Source organism: Oncorhynchus gorbuscha, linkage group LG16 (genome assembly GCF_021184085.1).
Source record: "Oncorhynchus gorbuscha isolate QuinsamMale2020 ecotype Even-year linkage group LG16, OgorEven_v1.0, whole genome shotgun sequence".
Lineage (NCBI taxonomy): Eukaryota > Metazoa > Chordata > Actinopteri > Salmoniformes > Salmonidae > Oncorhynchus > Oncorhynchus gorbuscha.
In genome coordinates this window covers 85924095-85945532 of record NC_060188.1, presented here as the reverse complement: position 1 = coordinate 85945532, position 21438 = coordinate 85924095, and the positions used below count along the sequence as shown (strand labels likewise).

Here is a 21438-nt window from a genome sequence, read left to right as displayed (position 1 = left end):
GTTATTAAACAGTCTCCATGGCCTCGACGTGCCAGTAACATGTGCATGTAATCATCTAGCCTTTTACACAAGGAACACATTGATTACACCCCAGCAGCAGGGATGTGCATGTTTGCGATTACACGTTATTAGACTAAGTGTGTGTGGGAGCATGTGTGTTCATGACTGACTGTGTGTGCATTATAATGTACATGCTGTACTGTAGACCCCAACCTGAGACGCGGCAGGAGAAGGCGAAGACGATGATGTCATCGAAGGGCCAGGAGTAGTCCAGGTGAGGAGGGTGGAAGGCCAGCTTCTTCATACCCGTCTTCCTCATGTCCAGCAGGAAGGTAGAGTGGACCATGGGCACCGGGTAGCAGCCCAGCCGGTGGCGCTGTCTGGTAGGGAAATACTCAGCTGTACGCCGGTAGTAACCCTGGGAACAGACACACAGGGTACTGGAAATTAGCATAAGCTAAGGTGCGATGCCGCAACGTATCTGACTGTTTGTACATTCAATGTGTCAATGTTTTAATTGCATCTGTCCCCATGTAAATGAATGATTGAAATGAAAACAATATGGTCTTTAATCACATTTATACAAACCAACTTTCCATTTCACACAATCGTGCCTACCCACAACCAACTGTGCTGGCTCAGATCTTTACTGTCTTACTTGGGGAGTGATGCCGCACCAGTAGTTGGAGTAAGCTCCCTGAGAGTCCAGCATGGGGGCCACAACAGACTTGTTCTCTGCTATCAGAAGGTTCAGAGTCTCTGGGTTGGTCAGGATGTTGTCTGTGTCAGCATACTGGAGGAGACAGAGATGTAATAATATGAGTCAATAGATATCTCATGCCATGGCTCTGGACAGAGTGTGTGATTGTTGAGAGTGTTTAGTGGAGATCAAGGGCAGAGTAGATATGATGCTATTTGTAGGCCAGAGGACAGAGTAGATATGATGCTGCTTGCAGGCTAGAGGACAGAGTAGATATGATGCTACTTGTAACCCAGAGGACAGAGTAGATATGATGCTACTTGTAACCCAGAGGACAGAGTAGATATGATGCTACTTGTAACCCAGAGGACAGAGTAGATATGATGCTACTTGTAACCCAGAGGACAGAGTAGATATGATGCTACTTGTAACCCAGAGGACAGAGTAGATATGATGCTACTTGTAACCCAGAGGACAGAGTAGATATGATGCTACTTGTAGGCCAGAGGACAGAGTAGATATGATGCTGCTTGCAGGCTAGAGGACAGAAAAGATATGATGCTACTTGTAGGCCAGAGGACAGAGTAGATATGATGCTACTTGTAACCCAGAGGACAGAGTAGATATGATGCTACTTGTAACCCAGAGGACAGAGTAGATATGATGCTACTTGTAGGCCAGAGGACAGAGTAGATATGATGCTGCTTGCAGGCTAGAGGACAGAAAAGATATGATGCTACTTGTAGGCCAGAGGACAGAGTAGATATGATGCTACTTGTAACCCAGAGGACAGAGTAGATATGATGCTACTTGTAACCCAGAGGACAGAGTAGATATGATCCTACTTGTAACCCAGAGGACAGAGTAGATATGATGCTACTTGTAGGCCAGAGGACAGAGTAGATATGATGCTACTTGTAGGCCAGAGGACAGAGTAGACATGTGACTGTACCAGTATGTAGTCAGCCCAGCGTGTCTTGGCGAAGTTGAGAGCAGCCTGTTTGAGTTTCATCAGGTATTCATATCTGCCGGTGCTCCAGTATTTAGGCCCCATCTCTCCTGGGTAGGACCTGTGAGGGAGTCAGAATGAGACACACACCAACCCCATCTCTCCTGGGTAGGACCTGTGAGGGAGTCAGAATGAGACACACACCAACCCCATCTCTCCTGGGTAGGACCTGTGAGGGAGTCAGAATGAGACACACACCAACCCCATCTCTCCTGGGTAGGACCTGCGAGGGAGTCAGAATGAGACACACACCAACCCCATCTCTCCTGGGTAGGACCTGCGAGGGAGTCAGAATGAGACACACACGCACACATGCAGAGGCATGCTACAGTATTTAGGCCCCATCTCTCCTGGGTAGGACCTGTGAGGGAGTCAGAATGAGACACACACCAACCCCATCTCTCCTGGGTAGGACCTGTGAGGGAGTCAGAATGAGACACACACCAACCACATCTCTCCTGGGTAGGACCTGCGAGGGAGTCAGAATGAGACACACACCAACCACATCTCTCCTGGGTAGGACCTGTGAGGGAGTCAGAATGAGACACACACCAACCCCATCTCTCCTGGGTAGGACCTGTGAGGGAGTCAGAATGAGACACACACCAACCCCATCTCTCCCTGGGTCAGGACCTCTCTCCTGGGTGAGGGAGTCAGAATGAGACACACACCAACCACATCTCTCATGGGTAGGACCTGCGAGGGAGTCAGAATGAGACACACACCAACCCCATCTCTCCTGGGTAGGACCTGCGAGGGAGTCAGAATGAGACACACACGCACACATGCAGAGGCATGCTACAGTATTTAGCCCCATCTCTCCTGGGTAGGACCTGTGAGTCAGAATGAGACACACACCAACCCCATCTCTCCTGGGTAGGACCTGTGAGGGAGTCAGAATGAGACCCACCAACCACATCTCCTGGGTAGGACCTGTGAGGGAGTCAGAATGAGACACACACCAACCACATCTCTCCTGGGTAGGACCTGTGAGGGAGTCAGAATGAGACACACACCAACCCCATCTCTCCTGGGTAGGACCTGCGAGGGAGTCAGAATGAGACACACACCAACCCCATCTCTCCTGGGTAGGACCTGCGAGGGAGTCAGAATGAGACACACACGCACACATGCAGAGGCATGCTACAGTATTTAGGCCCCATCTCTCCTGGGTAGGACCTGTGAGGGAGTCAGAATGAGACACACACCAACCCCATCTCTCCTGGGTAGGACCTGGGAGGGAGTCAGAATGAGACACACACCAACCACATCTCTCCTGGGTAGGACCTGTGAGGGAGTCAGAATGAGACACACACCAACCCCATCTCTCCTGGGTAGGACCTGTGAGGAGTCAGAATGAGACACACACCAACCCCATCTCTCCTGGGTAGGACCTGTGAGGGAGTCAGAATGAGACACACACCAACCCCATCTCTCCTGGGTAGGACCTGTGAGGGAGTCAGAATGAGACACACACCAACCCCATCTCTCCTGGGTAGGACCTGTGAGGGAGTCAGAATGAGACACACACCAACCCCATCTCTCCTGGGTAGGACCTGCGAGGGAGTCAGAATGAGACACACACCAACCCCATCTCTCCTGGGTAGGACCTGCGAGGGAGTCAGAATGAGACACACACGCACACATGCAGAGGCATGCTACAGTATTTAGGCCCCATCTCTCCTGGGTAGGACCTGTGACAGAATGAGACACACACCAACCACATCTCTCCTGGGTAGGACCTGTGAGGAGTCAGAATGAGACACACACCAACCCCATCTCTCCCTGGGTCAGGACCTCTCTCCTGGGTAGGACCTGTGAGGGAGTCAGAATGAGATCTCTCCTGGGTAGACCTGTGACACACCAACCACCCCATCTCTCCTGGGTAGGACCTGCGAGGGAGTCAGAATGAGACACACACGCACACATGCAGAGGCATGCTACAGTATTTAGGCCCCATCTCTCCTGGGTAGGACCTGGGAGGGAGTCAGAATGAGACACACACCAACCCCATCTCTCCTGGGTAGGACCTGGGAGGGAGTCAGAATGAGACACACACCAACCCCATCTCTCCTGGGTAGGACCTGGGAGGGAGTCAGAATGAGACACACACCAACCCCATCTCTCCTGGGTAGGACCTGTGAGGGAGTCAGAATGAGACACACACCAACCCCATCTCTCCTGGGTAGGACCTGGAGGGAGTCAGAATGAGACACACACCAACCCCATCTCTCTGGGTAGGACCTGTGAGGGAGTCAGAATGAGACACACACCAACCCCATCTCTCCTGGGTAGGACCTGTGAGGGAGTCAGAATGAGACACACACCAACCCCATCTCTCCTGGGTAGGACCTGGGAGGGAGTCAGAATGAGACACACACCAACCACATCTCTCCTGGGTAGGACCTGCGAGGGAGTCAGAATGAGACACACACGCACACATGCAGAGGCATGCTACAGGGTAGGACCTTTAGGCCCCATCTCTCCTGGGTAGGACCTGTGAGGGAGTCAGAATGAGACACACACCAACCACATCTCTCCTGGGTAGGACCTGCGAGGGAGTCAGAATGAGACACACACCAACCCCATCTCTCCTGGGTAGGACCTGCGAGGGAGTCAGAATGAGACACACACGCACACATGCAGAGGCATGCTACAGTATTTAGGCCCCATCTCTCCTGGGTAGGACCTGGGAGGGAGTCAGAATGAGACACACACCAACCCCATCTCTCCTGGGTAGGACCTGGGAGGGAGTCAGAATGAGACACACACCAACCCCATCTCTCCTGGGTAGGACCTGGGAGGGAGTCAGAATGAGACACACACCAACCCCATCTCTCCTGGGTAGGACCTGGGAGGGAGTCAGAATGAGACACACACCAACCCCATCTCTCCTGGGTAGGACCTGGAGGGAGTCAGAATGAGACACAGGACCTGTTCAGAATGAGACCACCCAACCCCATCTCTCCTGGGTAGGACCTGGGAGGGAGTCAGAATGAGACACACACCAACCACATCTCTCCTGGGTAGGACCTGCGAGGGAGTCAGAATGAGACACACACGCACACATGCAGAGGCATGCTACAGTATTTAGGCCCCATCTCTCCTGGGTAGGACCTGTGAGGGAGTCAGAATGAGACACACACCAACCACATCTCTCCTGGGTAGGACCTGCGAGGGAGTCAGAATGAGACACACACCAACCCCATCTCTCCTGGGTAGGACCTGCGAGGGAGTCAGAATGAGACACACACGCACACATGCAGAGGCATGCTACAGTATTTAGGCCCCATCTCTCCTGGGTAGGACCTGGGAGGGAGTCAGAATGAGACACACACCAACCCCATCTCTCCTGGGTAGGACCTGGGAGGGAGTCAGAATGAGACACACACCAACCCCATCTCTCCTGGGTAGGACCTGCGAGGGAGTCAGAATGAGACACACACCAACCCCATCTCTCCTGGGTAGGACCTGCGAGGGAGTCAGAATGAGACACACACCAACCCCATCTCTCCTGGGTAGGACCTGTGAGGGAGTCAGAATGAGACACACACCAACCCCATCTCTCCTGGGTAGGACCTGTGAGGGAGTCAGAATGAGACACACACCAACCCCATCTCTCCTGGGTAGGACCTGCGAGGGAGTCAGAATGAGACACACACCAACCCCATCTCTCCTGGGTAGGACCTGCGAGGGAGTCAGAATGAGACACACACGCACACATGCAGAGGCATGCTACAGTATTTAGGCCCCATCTCTCCTGCGTAGGACCTGTGAGGGAGTCAGAATGAGACACACACCAACCCCATCTCTCCTGGGTAGGACCTGCGAGGGAGTCAGAATGAGACACACACCAACCCCATCTCTCCTGGGTAGGACCTGCGAGGGAGTCAGAATGAGACACACACGCACACATGCAGAGGCATGCTACAGTATTTAGGCCCCATCTCTCCTGGGTAGGACCTGGGAGGGAGTCATAATGAGACACACACCAACCCCATCTCTCCTGGGTAGGACCTGGGAGGGAGTCAGAATGAGACACACACCAACCCCATCTCTCCTGGGTAGGACCTGCGAGGGAGTCAGAATGAGACACACACCAACCCCATCTCTCCTGGGTAGGACCTGCGAGGGAGTCAGAATGAGACACACACACACACATGCAGAGGCATGCTACAGTATTTAGGCCCCATCTCTCCTGGGTAGGACCTGCGAGGGAGTCAGAATGAGACACACACCAACCCCATCTCTCCTGGGTAGGACCTGCGAGGGAGTCAGAATGAGACACACACCAACCCCATCTCTCCTGGGTAGGACCTGCGAGGGAGTCAGAATGAGACACACACCAACCCCATCTCTCCTGGGTAGGACCTGCGAGGGAGTCAGAATGAGACACACACCAACCCCATCTCTCCTGGGTAGGACCTGCGAGGGAGTCAGAATGAGACACACACCAACCCCATCTCTCCTGGGTAGGACCTGCGAGGGAGTCAGAATGAGACACACACGCACACATGCAGAGGCATGCTACAGTATTTAGGCCCCATCTCTCCTGCGTAGGACCTGTGAGGGAGTCAGAATGAGACACACACCAACCCCATCTCTCCTGGGTAGGACCTGCGAGGGAGTCAGAATGAGACACACACCAACCCCATCTCTCCTGGGTAGGACCTGCGAGGGAGTCAGAATGAGACACACACGCACACATGCAGAGGCATGCTACAGTATTTAGGCCCCATCTCTCCTGGGTAGGACCTGGGAGGGAGTCATAATGAGACACACACCAACCCCATCTCTCCTGGGTAGGACCTGGGAGGGAGTCAGAATGAGACACACACCAACCCCATCTCTCCTGGGTAGGACCTGCGAGGGAGTCAGAATGAGACACACACCAACCCCATCTCTCCTGGGTAGGACCTGCGAGGGAGTCAGAATGAGACACACACACACACATGCAGAGGCATGCTACATCCCCATCTCTCCTGGGTAGGACCTGCGAGGGAGTCAGAATGAGACACACACCAACCCCATCTCTCCTGGGTAGGACCTGCGAGGGAGTCAGAATGAGACACACACCAACCCCATCTCTCCTGGGTAGGACCTGCGAGGGAGTCAGAATGAGACACACACCAACCCCATCTCTCCTGGGTAGGACCTGCGAGGGAGTCAGAATGAGACACACACACACACATGCAGAGGCATGCTACAGTATTTAGGCCCCATCTCTCCTGGGTAGGACCTGCGAGGGAGTCAGAATGAGACACACACACACACACATGCAGAGGCATGCTACAGTATCATTCCTGCATTGCTTTGAGGTACTTAGAGAGAGAAAATGAGAGGTGACCTCAGGTCAGGTAGTACTGTTGTCAGCAGGCTCTGTTAACACCAAACATTTATTTAAGGCTTTTCTTTTCTATTCACACTGTGTTTTAAAGTTACATTGTGAGTTGAGGCTCAGCTGTCGGCTACTGCTACTACCGTCTGGATGTTCAGGTAAGCTAATACAGAGTTTATACAAATGAGCTGTTAATCAAGGGTTTTTCAGAGCTAATCAACTGTGTCAACAAACACACACGTACAAGCATGCATACTTCTAGAAGAAAACATGATAATGCTGAACACATCTCAAACCTACGTAGGATGCTCCATAGGCCTCCATTCCACGTAGTGATAAAACTGTTGCATGACTGTCAGCCATTCTCTCAGAACAGCAGTAGTGTTGTCAGCATTGTGATCTGTCGCTGCCCTGCGGATATGGGGGACATAGACACACAGTCTGACATGGGGACATAGACACACTGTCTGACATGGGGACATTGACACACTGTCTGACATGGGGACATTGACACACTGTCTGACATGGGGACATTGACACACTGTCTGACATGGGGACATTGACACACTGTCTGACATGGGGACATTGACACACTGTCTGACATGGGGACATTGACACACTGTCTGACATGGGGACATTGACACACTGTCTGACATGGGGACATTGACACACTGTCTGACATGGGGACATAGACACACTGTCTGACATGGGGACATACTGTCTGACATTGGGATATAGACACACTGCCTGACATGGGGATATAGACACACTGTCAAATCAAATCAAATTTTATTTGTCACATACACATGGTTAGCAGATGTTAATGCGAGTGTAGCGAAATGCTTGTGCTTCTAGTTCCGACAATGCAGTGATAACCAACAAGTAATCTAACTAACAATTCCAAAACTACTGTCTTATACACAGTGTAAGGGGATAAGGAATATGTACATAAGGATATATGAATGAGTGATGGTACAGAGCAGCATACAGTAGATGGTATCGAGTACAGTATATACATATGAGATGAGTGTGTAGACAAAGTAAACAAAGTGGCATAGTTAAAGTGGCTAGTGATACATGTATTACATAAGGATGCAGTCGATGATGTAGAGTACAGTATATACATATGCATATGAGATTAATAATGTAGGGTAAGTAACATTATATAAGGTAGCATTGTTTAAAGTGGCTAGTGATATATTTACATCATTTCCCATCAATTCCCATTATTAAAGTGGCTGGAGTTGGGTCAGTGTCAATGACAGTGTGTTGGCAGCAGCCACTCAATGTTAGTGGTGGCTGTTTAACAGTCTGATGGCATTGAGATAGAAGCTGTTTTTCAGTCTCTCGGTCCCAGCTTTGATGCACCTGTACTGACCTCACCTTCTGGATGATAGCGGGGTGAACAGGCAGTGGTTCGGGTGGTTGATGTCCTTGATGATCTTTATGGCCTTCCTGTAACATCAGGTGGTGTAGGTGTCCTGGAGGGCAGGTAGTTTGCCCCCGGTGATGCGTTGTGCAGTCCTCACTACCCTCTGGAGAGCCTTACGGTTGAGGGCGGAGCAGTTGCCGTACCAGGCGGTGACACAGCCCGCCAGGATGCTCTCGATTGTGCATCTGTAGAAGTTTGTGAGTGCTTTTGGTGACAAGCCGAATTTCTTCAGCCTCCTGAGGTTGAAGAGGCGCTGCTGCTCCTTCTTCACGACGCTGTCAGTGTGAGTGGACCAATTCAGTTTGTCTGTGATGTGTATGCCGAGGAACTTAAAACTAGCTACCCTCTCCACTACTGTTCCATCGATGTGGATAGGGGGGTGTTCCCTCTGCTGTTTCCTGAAGTCCACAATCATCTCCTTAGTTTTGTTGACGTTGAGTGTGAGGTTATTTTCCTGACACCACACTCCGAGGGCCCTCACCTCCTCCCTGTAGGCCGTCTCGTCATTGATGGTAATCAAGCCTACCACTGTTGTGTCGTCCGCAAACTTGATGATTGAGTTGGAGGTGTGCGTGGCCACGCAGTCGTGGGTGAACAGGGAGTACAGGAGAGGGCTCAGAACGCACCCTTGTGGGGCCCCCGTGTTGAGGATCAGCGGGGAGGAGATGTTGTTGCCTACCCTCACCACATGGGGGCGGCCCGTCAGGAAGTCCAGTACCCAGTTGCACAGGGCGGGGTCGAGACCCAGGGTCTCGAGCTTGATGACGAGCTTGGAGGGTACTATGGTGTTGAATGCCGAGCTGTAGTCGATGAACAGCATTCTCACATAGATATTCCTCTTGTCCAGGTGGGTTAGGGCAGTGTGCAGTGTGGTTGAGATTGCATCGTCTGTGGACCTATTTGGGCGGTAAGGAAATTGGAGTGGGTCTAGGGTGTCAGGTAGGGTGGAGGTGATATGGTCCTTGACTAGTCTCTCAAAGCACTTCATGATGACGGAAGTGAGTGCTACGGGGCGGTAGTCGTTTAGCTCAGTTACCTTAGCTTTCTTGGGAACAGGAACAATGGTGGCCCTCTTGAAGCATGTGGGAACAGCAGACTGGTATAGGGATTGATTGAATATGTCCGTAAACACACCGGCCAGCTGGTCTGCACATGCTCTGAGGGCGCGGCTGGGGATGCCGTCTGGGCCTGCAGCCTTGCGAGGGTTAACACGTTTAAATGTCTTACTCACCTCGGCTGCAGTGAAGGAGAGACTGCATGTTTTCGTTGCAGGCCGTGTCATTGGCACTGTATTGTCCTCAAAGCGGGCAAAAAAGTTATTTAGTCTGCCTGGGAGCAAGACATCCTGGTCCGTGACTGAGCTGGGTTTCTTCTTGTAGTCCGTGATTGACTGTAGACCCTTGCCACATGCCTCTTGTGTCTGAGCCATTGAATTGAGATTCCACTTTGTCTCTGTACTGACGCTTAGCTTGTTTAAAATAGCCTTGCGGAGGCAATAGCTGCATTGTTTATATTCGGACATGTTACCAGACACCTTGCCCTGATTAAAAGCAGTGGTTCGCGCTTTCAGTTTCACGCGAATGCTGCCATCAATCCACGGTTTCTGGTTTGGGAATGTTTTTATCATTGCTATGGGAACGACATCTTCAACGCACGTTCTAATGAACTCACACACCGAATCAGCGTATTCGTCAATATTTCCATCTGACGCAATACGAAACATGTCCCAGTCCACGTGATGGAAGCAGTCTTGGAGTGTAGAGTCAGCTTGGTCTGACCAGCGTTGGACAGACCTCAGCGTGGGAGCCTCTTGTTTTAGCTTCTGCCTGTAGGCAGGGATCAGCAAAATGGAGTCGTGGTCAGCTTTCTCGAAAGGGGGGCGGGGCAGGGCCTTATATGCGTCGCGGAAGTTAGAGTAACAATTATCCAAGGTTTTACCACCCCTGGTTGCGCAATCGATATGCTGATAAAATTTAGGGAGTCTTGTTTTCAGATTAGCTTTGTTAAAATCCCCAGCTACAATGAATGCAGCCTCCGGATAAATGGTTTCCAGTTTGCAAAGAGTTAAATAAAGTTCGTTCAGAGCCATCGATGTGTCTGCTTGGGGGGGATATATACGGCTGTGATTATAATCGAAGAGAATTATCTTGGAAGATAATGCGGTCTACATTTGATTGTGAGGAATTCTAAAATCAGGTGAACAGAAGGATTTGAGTTCCTGTATGTTTCCTTCATCACACCATGTACCGTTAGTCATGAGGCATACGCCCCCGCCACTCTTCTTACCAGAGAGATGTATGTTTCTGTCGGCGCGATGCGTGGAGAAACCCGTTGGCTGCACCGCCCTGGATAGCGTCTTCCCAGTAAGCCATGTTTCCGTGAAGCAGAGAATGTTGCAGTCTCTGATGTCCCTCTGGAATGCCACCCTTGCTCGGATTTCGTCAACCTTGTTGTCGAGAGACTGGACATTGGCAAGAAGAATGCTGGGAAGTGGTGCGCGATGTGCCCTTTTTCGGAGTCTGACCAGAACACCGCCTCGTTTCCCTCTTTTTCAGAGTCGTTTTTTTGGGTCGCTGCATGCGATCCATTCCGTTGTCCTGTTTGTAAGGCAGAACACAGGATCCGCATCGCGGAAAACATATTCTTGGTCGTACTGATGGTGAGTTGACGCTGATCTTATATTCAGTAGTTCTTCTCGACTGTATGTAATGAAACCTAAGATGACCTGGGGTACTAATGTAAGAAATAACACGTAAAAAAAACAAAAAACTGCATAGTTTCCTAGGAACGCGAAGCGAGGCGGCCATCTCAGTCGGCGCCGGAAGTACATGTGACATGGGGACACACTGTCTGACATGGGGACACACTGTCTGATACGGGGACATAGACACACTGTCTGACATGGTGATATAGACACACTGTCTGACATGGGGACACACTGTCTGACATGTGGATATAGACACACTGTCTGACATGGGGACATAGACACACTGTCTGACATGGGGACATAGACACACTGTCTGACATGGGGACATACTGTCTGATATGGTGATATAGACACACTGTCTGACATGGGGATATAGACACACTGTCTGACATGGGGATATAGACACACTGTCTGACATGGGGATATAGACACACTGTCTGACATGGGGATATAGACACACTGCCTGACATGGGGATATAGACACACTGTCTGACATGGGGATATAGACACACTGTCTGACATGGGGATATAGACACACTGTCTGACATGGGGATATAGACACACTGTCTGACATGGGGACACACTGTCTGACATGGGGATATAGACACACTGTCTGACATGGGGACATACTGTCTGATATGGTGATATAGACACACTGTCTGACATGGGGATATAGACACACTGTCTGACATGGGGATATAGACACACTGTCTGACATGGGGATATAGACACACTGTCTGACATGGGGATATAGACACACTGTCTGACATGGGGATATAGACACACTGTCTGACATGGGGATATAGACACACTGTCTGACATGGGGATATAGACACACTGTCTGACATGGGGATATAGACACACTGCCTGACATGGGGATATAGACACACTGCCTGACATGGGGATATAGACACACTGCCTGACATGGGGATATAGACACACTGCCTGACATGGGGATATAGACACACTGCCTGACATGGGGATATAGACACACTGCCTGACATGGGGATATAGACACACTGCCTGACATGGGGATATAGACACACTGCCTGACATGGGGATATAGACACACTGCCTGACATGGGGATATAGACACACTGTCTGACATGGGGATATAGACACACTGCCTGACATGGGGATATAGACACACTGTCTGACATGGGGATATAGACACACTGTCTGACATGGGGACATACTGTCTGATATGGTGATATAGACACACTGTCTGACATGGGGACATACTGTCTGATATGGTGATATAGACACACTGTCTGACATGGGGATATAGACACACTGTCTGACATGGGGACATTGACACACTGTCTGACATGGGGACATTGACACACTGTCTGACATGGGGACATTGACACACTATCTGACATGGGGACATTGACACACTGTCTGACATGGGGACATTGACACACTGTCTGACATGGGGACATTGACACACTGTCTGACATGGGGATATAGACACACTGCCTGACATTGACACACTGTCTGACATTGACACACTGTCTGACATGGGGATATAGACACACTGTCTGACATGGGGACATAGACACACTGTCTGACATGGGGACATAGACACACTGTCTGACATGGGGACATAGACACACTGTCTGACATGGGGACATTGACACACTGTCTGACATGGGGACATTGACACACTGTCTGACATGGGGATATAGACACACTGTCTGACATGGGGATATAGACACACTGTCTGACATGGGGTCACACTGTCTGATATGGGGGTATAGACACACTGTCTGGCATGGGGATATAGACACACTGTCTGGCATGGGGACATAGACACACTGTCTGGCATGGGGACATAGACACACTGTCTGGCATGGGGACATAGACACACTGTCTGGCATGGGGACATAGACACACTGTCTGACATGGGGACATAGACACACTGTCTGACATGGGGACATAGACACACTGTCTGACATGGGGACATAGACACACTGTCTGACATGGGGACATAGACACACTGCCTGACATGGGGATATAGACACACTGTCTGACATGGGGACATAGACACACTGTCTGACATGGGGACATAGACACACTGTCTGACATGGGGATATAGACACACTGCCTGACATGGGGACATAGACACACTGTCTGACATGGGGACATAGACACACTGCCTGACATGGGGACATAGACACACTGCCTGACATGGGGATATAGACACACTGTCTGACATGGGGACATAGACACACTGTCTGACATGGGGACATAGACACACTGTCTGACATGGGGACATAGACACACTGCCTGACATGGGGATATAGACACACTGCCTGACATGGGGATATAGACACACTGTCTGACATGGGGACATAGACACACTGTCTGACATGGGGATATAGACACACTGTCTGACATGGGGACACACTGTCTGGCATGGGGATATAGACACACTGTCTGACATGGGGACATAGACACACTGTCTGACATGGGGATATAGACACACTGTCTGACATGGGGACACACTGTCTGGCATGGGGATATAGACACACTGTCTGACATGGGGATATAGACACACTGTCTGACATGGGGACACACTGTCTGGCATGGGGACATAGACACACTGTCTGACATGGGGATATAGACACACTGTCTGACATGGGGACATAGACACACTGTCTGACATGGGGACATAGACACACTGCCTGACATGGGGATATAGACACACTGCCTGACATGGGGATATAGACACACTGCCTGACATGGGGACATAGACACACTGTCTGACATGGGGATATAGACACACTGTCTGACATGAGGACACACTGTCTGGCATGGGGATATAGACACACTGTCTGACATGGGGACATAGACACACTGTCTGACATGGGGATATAGACACACTGTCTGACATGGGGACACACTGTCTGGCATGGGGATATAGACACACTGTCTGACATGGGGACATAGACACACTGTCTGACATGGGGATATAGACACACTGTCTGACATGGGGACACACTGTCTGGCATGGGGATATAGACACACTGTCTGACATGGGGATATAGACACACTGTCTGACATGGGGACACACTGTCTGGCATGGGGACATAGACACACTGTCTGACATGGGGATATAGACACACTGTCTGACATGGGGACATAGACACACTGTCTGACATGGGGACATAGACACACTGTCTGACATGGGGACATAGACACACTGCCTGACATGGGGATATAGACACACTGCCTGACATGGGGATATAGACACACTGCCTGACATGGGGACATAGACACACTGTCTGACATGGGGATATAGACACACTGTCTGACATGAGGACACACTGTCTGGCATGGGGATATAGACACACTGTCTGACATGGGGACATAGACACACTGTCTGACATGGGGATATAGACACACTGTCTGACATGGGGACACACTGTCTGGCATGGGGATATAGACACACTGTCTGACATGGGGATATAGACACACTGTCTGACATGGGGATATAGACACACTGTCTGACATGGGGACACACTGTCTGGCATGGGGATATAGACACACTGCCTGACATGGGGATATAGACACACTGTCTGACATGGGGATATAGACACACTGTCTGACATGGGGACACACTGTCTGGCATGGGGACATAGACACACTGTCTGACATGGGGATATAGACACACTGCCTGACATGGGGATATAGACACACTGTCTGACATGGGGATATAGACACACTGTCTGACATGGGGATATAGACACACTGTCTGACATGGGGACACACTGTCTGGCATGGGGACATAGACACACTGTCTGACATGGGGATATAGACACACTGTCTGACATGGGGATATAGACACACTGTCTGACATGGGGACATAGACACACTGTCTGACATGGGGACATAGACACACTGTCTGACATGGGGACACACTGTCTGGCATGGGGACATAGACACACTGTCTGATATGGGGACACACTGTCTGACATGGGGACACACTGTCTGATATGGGGACACACTGTCTGGCATGGGGACATAGACACACTGTCTGATATGGGGACACACTGTCTGGCATGGGGACATAGACACACTGTCTGATATGGGGACACACTGTCTGACATGGGGACACACTGTCTGACATGGGGACACACTGTCTGATATGGGGACACACTGTCTGACATGGGGGTATAGACACACTGTCTGATATGGGGGTATAGACACACTGTCTGATATGGGGGTATAGACACACTGTCTGATATGGGGGTATAGACACACTGTCTGGCATGGGGATATAGACACACTGTAAGTCGCTCTGGATAAGAGCGTCTGCTAAATGACTTAAATGTAAATGTAAATGTAATGGGGACATAGACACATTGTCTGGCATGGGGACATAGACACACTGTCTGATATGGGGACACACTGTCTGACATGGGGGTATAGACACTGTCTGATATGGGGGTATAGACACACTGTCTGATATGGGGGTATAGACACACTGTCTGATATGGGGGTATAGACACACTGTCTGATATGGGGGTATAGACACACTGTCTGATATGGGGGTATAGACACACTGTCTGGCACTAGCATGTTGACGGTATAGTGTATGAACCACTTGGTCTGCCTTACTTGCAGGCAAGCACACCACAACTAGGAAATGAAATCATCTGCAAGACACTGCAAATCAGACCAACCAAAGTGTCACACATGCGATGGAGAAAACAATATGATAATCAATATGCAGAGGAGATCCCTAATAAGTAAGGACTCCCTATGAAATGCAGAACAGGAAATCACAAGTGGAATCTGTGGAACGAAGCCTATTCTCTGTGTAAAGCATCCAGTAGCCTAACATGAAGACTGTAGCATGAAACAGGGTTTCCTTACCCACTCCTTGGCCCCAGGACTTTTTACAGATTTAGTCTTAACCCTAAACTGGCACACCTGATTCAATTAGGCAACTAATCAAGCCTTTGACTAATTGAATCAGGTGTTTCCATTGCCAAGGGAGGTAGGGGTTCTGAGGCTGCTGCAACACACCCTGGAAAATCTGAACATTTGTTTTGTTAAAAAAACATGTGTATTTATATATATATATATATATATATATAGTACCAGTCAAAGGTTTGGACACACCTACTCATTCCAGGGTTTTTCTTCATTTTGTCTATTTTCTACATTGTAGAATAATAGTGAAGACATTGAGTGAGTAGGTGTGTCCAAACTTTTGACTGGTACTGTTTATAAAATATAAAAAAGTCACAAAAGTAATGCACTGTGTCTTAACTAGTATTAGCGGACTGATAGAGACATTTGTAGCGGGAAAAAAATACTTTTTTCAGCATCTCTGCTTTGGCAAAAAGATAGATGTATAATTAAGAACAGTATCTTGCAGGATTCAATAGTTGATCTTGTAAGAGTTGTTGTCCTGTACCATTTCTCTGTGACTGTCATTCTAATGGGATCCAGAAAGAACAATCCCCTGTCCTTTACTCTGTGACTGTCATTCTAATGATCCAGAAAGAACAATCCCCTGTCCTTTTCTCTGTGACTGTCATTCTAATGGGATCCAGAAAGAACAATCCCCTGTCCTTTTCTCTGTGACTGTCATTCTAATGGGATCCAGAAAGAACAATCCCCTGTCCTTTACTCTGTGACTGTCATTCTAATGATCCAGAAAGAACAATCACCTGTCCTTTTCTCTGTGACTGTCATTCTAATGATCCAGAAATAACAATACCCTGTCCTTTTCTCTGTGACTGTCATTCTAATGGGATCCAGAAAGAACAATCCCCTGTCCTTTACTCTGTGACTGTCATTCTAATAGAACACAGAAAGAACAATCCCCTGTCCTTTTCTCTGTGACTGTCATTCTAATGGGATCCAGAAAGAACAATCCCCTGTCCTTTACTCTGTGACTGTCATTCTAATAGAACACAGAAAGAACAATCCCCTGACCTTTTCTCTGTGACTGTCATTCTAATGGGATCCAGAAAGAACAATCCCCTGTCCTTTACTCTGTGACTGTCATTCTAATGATCCAGAAAGAACAATCCCCTGTCCTTTTCTCTGTGACTGTCATTCTAATGGGATCCAGAAAGAGCAATCCCCTGTCCTTTACTCTGTGACTGTCATTCTAATGATCCAGAAATAACAATACCCTGTCCTTTTCTCTGTGACTGTCATTCTAATGGGATCCAGAAAGAACAATCCCCTGTCCTTTACTCTGTGACTGTCATTCTAATGATCCAGAAAGAACAATCCCCTGTCCTTTTCTCTGTGACTGTCATTCTAATGGGATCCAGAAAGAGCAATCCCCTGTCCTTTACTCTGTGACTGTCATTCTAATGATCCAGAAATAACAATACCCTGTCCTTTTCTCTGTGACTGTCATTCTAATGGGATCCAGAAAGAACAATCCCCTGTCCTTTACTCTGTGACTGTCATTCTAATGGGATCCAAAAAGAACATTCCCCTGTCCTTTTCTCTGTGACTGTCATTCTAATGGGATCCAGAAAGAACAATCCCCTGTCCTTTTCTCTGTGACTGTCATTCTAATAGAACACAGAAAGAACAATCCCCTGTCATTTTCTCTGTGACTGTCATTCTAATGGGATCCAGAAAGAACAATCCCCTGTCCTTTACTCTGTGACTGTCATTCTAATGATCCAGAAATAACAATACCCTGTCCTTTTCTCTGTGACTGTCATTCTAATGGGATCCAGAAAGAACAATCCCCTGTCCTTTACTCTGTGACTGTCATTCTAATAGAACACAGAAAGAACAATCCCCTGTCCTTTTCTCTGTGACTGTCATTCTAATGGGATCCAGAAAGAACAATCCCCTGTCCTTTACTCTGTGACTGTCATTCTAATAGAACACAGAAAGAACAATCCCCTGACCTTTTCTCTGTGACTGTCATTCTAATAGAACACAGAAAGAACAATCCCCTGTCCTTTTCTCTGTGACTGTCATTCTAATGGGATCCAGAAAGAACAATCCCCTGTCCTTTACTCTGTGACTGTCATTCTAATGATCCAGAAAGAACAATCCCCTGTCCTTTTCTCTGTGACTGTCATTCTAATGGGATCCAGAAAGAGCAATCCCCTGTCCTTTACTCTGTGACTGTCATTCTAATGATCCAGAAATAACAATACCCTGTCCTTTTCTCTGTGACTGTCATTCTAATGGGATCCAGAAAGAACAATCCCCTGTCCTTTTCTCTGTGACTGTCATTCTAATAGAACACAGAAAGAACAATCCCCTGTCCTTTTCTCTGTGACTGTCATTCTAATAGAACACAGAAAGAACAATCCCCTGTCCTTTTCTCTGTGACTGTCATTCTAATGATCCAGAAAGAACATTCCCCTGTCCTTTTCTCTGACTGTCATTCTAATGGGATCCACTGAAAGAACAATCCCCTGTCCTTTTCTCTGTGACTGTCATTCTAATAGAACACAGAAAGAACAATCCCCTGTCCTTTTCTCTGTGACTGTCATTCTAATAGAACACAGAAAGAACAATCCCCTGTCCTTTTCTCTGTGACTGTCATTCTAATGATCCAGAAAGAACATTCCCCTGTCCTTTTCTCTGTGACTGTCATTCTAATGGGACACAGAAAGAACAATCCCCTGTCCTTTTCTCTGTGACTGTCATTCTAATGGGACACAGAAAGAACAATCCCCTGTCCTTTTCTCTGTGACTGTCATTCTAATGGGATCCAGAAAGAACAATCCCCTGTCCTTTTCTCTGTGACTGTCATTCTAATGGGACACAGAAAGAACAATCCCCTGTCCTTTTATCTGTGATTGTCATTCTAATGGGACACAGAAAGAACAATGCCCTGTCCTTTTCTCTGTGACTGTCATTCTAATGATCCAGAAAGAACAATCCCCTGTCCTTTTCTCTGTGACTGTCATTCTAATGATCCAGAAAGAACATTCCCCTGTGACTGTCATTCTAATGATCTTCCCCTGTGACTGTCATTCTAATGGGACACAGAAAGAACAATCCCCTATCTGTGATTGTCATTCTAATGGGACACAGAAAGAACAATGCCCTGTCCTTTTCTCTGTGACTGTCATTCTAATGATCCAGAAAGAACATTCCCCTGTGACTGTCATTCTAATGATCCAGAAAGAACATTCCCCTGTCCTTTTCTCTGTGACTGTCATTCTAATGATCCAGAAAGAACAATCCCCTGTCCTCAAACATTTAGGTTATCAGCAAAGACACAAAACATCCACACCAAATTAAATATTTTTCTTGATCAAATAACATTGAAAACCACCACTTTTTTTCGTGCAGTATTAATTTACCATCCTTACAAACCACTTAATGTAAATGTATTGTACATAGGCTGGTCATCTAGGTTTGTAGACTTTCTATCAGCATGATGAAAAACGATGACCAATACAGTATTGAGTACATTGAGACATCAAGTGGTATGTGATGATGTGGCTCAGTTGGTAGAGCATGGAACTTGCAAAGCTAGGGTTGTGGGTTCAATTCCCACAGTGGAAATGTACTGAAAATTTCCCTGGATAAGAGTGTCTATGGAAAAAGCAATGAAAATACTATTTCAGCTTCAACATAGAAATAAATTGGATTTCCAAAGTACTTCAAGAAACTGGAAAACATATGTCCAGCAAGGAAAGTCTGGTGTAAAGTACAGGCTAATGTGAAAATTGCATAATACAATGGCTTAAATTATTTTTACTTCATGAACTCTGCATTGGAGAAAAAGAAAGAAAGCATAATTAGAGTACCCAATAGAAGCTGAAGCATTTTATTTTGTTAGGAGATCAATGGTTCTAACGGGATTATGGGGATTGGCGACTGGCGACTGGCGACTGGGGACGAGAGGTATTCTTAATCTAATCCAAATGCGATTGATCGCCCACGAGTTTGATAAGAATTACATTTTAACAAATAGCGGCCAGGGAAAGAGCGCTGACAGGACGTCTGCCACCTACCAAACAGAAATGCGTGCTTTGGGATAGTTCAGTCTCTCCAATGCTCCGAGGTAGTACGGCAAGGAATGCGCCGCGTTCCGAGCAATGATCGCAATAACAACCGTTGGCGGCTGCATTTTCGATTCTTCTGGATATTTCTCCTCCGAAAAGTAACATTCTGATCTAGAAACGAAGGCCCCTAAAACTAAAATCCAAAGAAACATGGTGGATGTAGCAGTCCAAGCTACTGCATGTAGCTACAGCTCCCAGTCCGCGTCAGCAATAAGGAAAATGGTGTTTTCCTCTATTTTAAACCCCCCCTCAAGATGAATCTCTTTCCTTGGCAGTATCGGTGGAAGGTTTTGAATTACAACTTCCGCACCAAAAGCCCTGTGAGAAAATTGTATTACCTGCACGATACAATGTAACTATTTGCTTATAGTAGGCTACTATTTGCGCACATTTTAACGGGCTTTTAAAGGAATTGATAACCTGCCGCTGGTGTGCGTTTAAACATTTAGAAAAAGTAGTTTTGATTTATGAGCGATTATTGTCATCCCAGTTACCGACGGCGACATTATTTTCTGGTCCTATCAGGACCGGTTGTCATTTTGGTGTGCAGTCAGGACCAACTTTGATTTCAAATCCAATTACATATATTTTTGGTTAGGGACAATCTTCAGTTGGCTCCTCTTTCCTATATTAAGAGGCTTGAAAAGTTATTATTGTGATATAATGTTTAATGAATTGAGAATGTATGCGAAACTGAAATTTGGCCATAAAATCAATGAGTGAAAAAAAAAAATTTTGAACCTCTCTAAATAACGTATTTTTAACATCCGCAAAATACATATTTTCACCTTTCATTCAGTACATAAATGCACCCGATGTCAACGTTGCTTACTGGGATTCTAACAACCGTATTAAAGCTAGGCTACGGCTACTCAACACACAATGTTTGAATATTCAATATCTAACAACCAAATAGTGGCCATAATCTAAGCAATACACACTTCTGATAGTCTATGAGGGAGAAATTAAGTTTACAAACTTAACACAATGTTTGTTTCCGTCAATATCAACCTATTGCCTGAAGAGGGAGGCATTGAGTTTACATTCGAAACGCAGTTATTCAATGAATAGTTAGTTATTCAAGGGCAGGAAGAGAGACCAAGCAACACTGAAAGAGGGTATAATCAGGAAAGAAAACAGAGACAGAGAGTGAAAGAGAGACAGAAAGAGAGATTGGCATGACATAGGTCAGATGAGAAGAAGAGAGAAGAAGAGAGTAGGAGAAGAAGAGA

General features: G+C 47.7%; 1 protein-coding gene and 1 long non-coding RNA gene across 3 annotated transcripts in view; both read right to left on the bottom strand.

Annotated features, from left to right (window-relative positions):
* LOC123999590 (procollagen galactosyltransferase 2-like) overlaps window positions 1-20513 on the bottom strand; it is a 30675-nt gene extending 10162 nt beyond the window's left edge. Inside the window, exons 1-5 of one of the 2 annotated variants that reach the window (XM_046305501.1) lie at window positions 20156-20513; window positions 7348-7458; window positions 1653-1770; window positions 659-793; window positions 214-418 (exon numbers count right to left, since the gene is read on the bottom strand). In XM_046305501.1, coding sequence (XP_046161457.1) covers window positions 214-418; window positions 659-793; window positions 1653-1770; window positions 7348-7458; window positions 20156-20358 — 772 coding nt within the window. In that variant the 5' untranslated portion in view covers window positions 20359-20513. The remainder of the gene's footprint in view (window positions 1-213; window positions 419-658; window positions 794-1652; window positions 1771-7347; window positions 7459-20155) is intronic. The other variant, XM_046305500.1, reaches the window with a different exon arrangement.
* On the bottom strand, window positions 2633-3826 carry LOC123999591. The gene is made up of 3 exons (XR_006832485.1): window positions 3602-3826; window positions 3266-3319; window positions 2633-3050 (listed from the first exon to the last, which is right to left on the bottom strand). It is a non-coding gene; the product is annotated as an uncharacterized LOC123999591 (long non-coding RNA).
* Window positions 20514-21438: the final 925 nt, after the last annotated feature.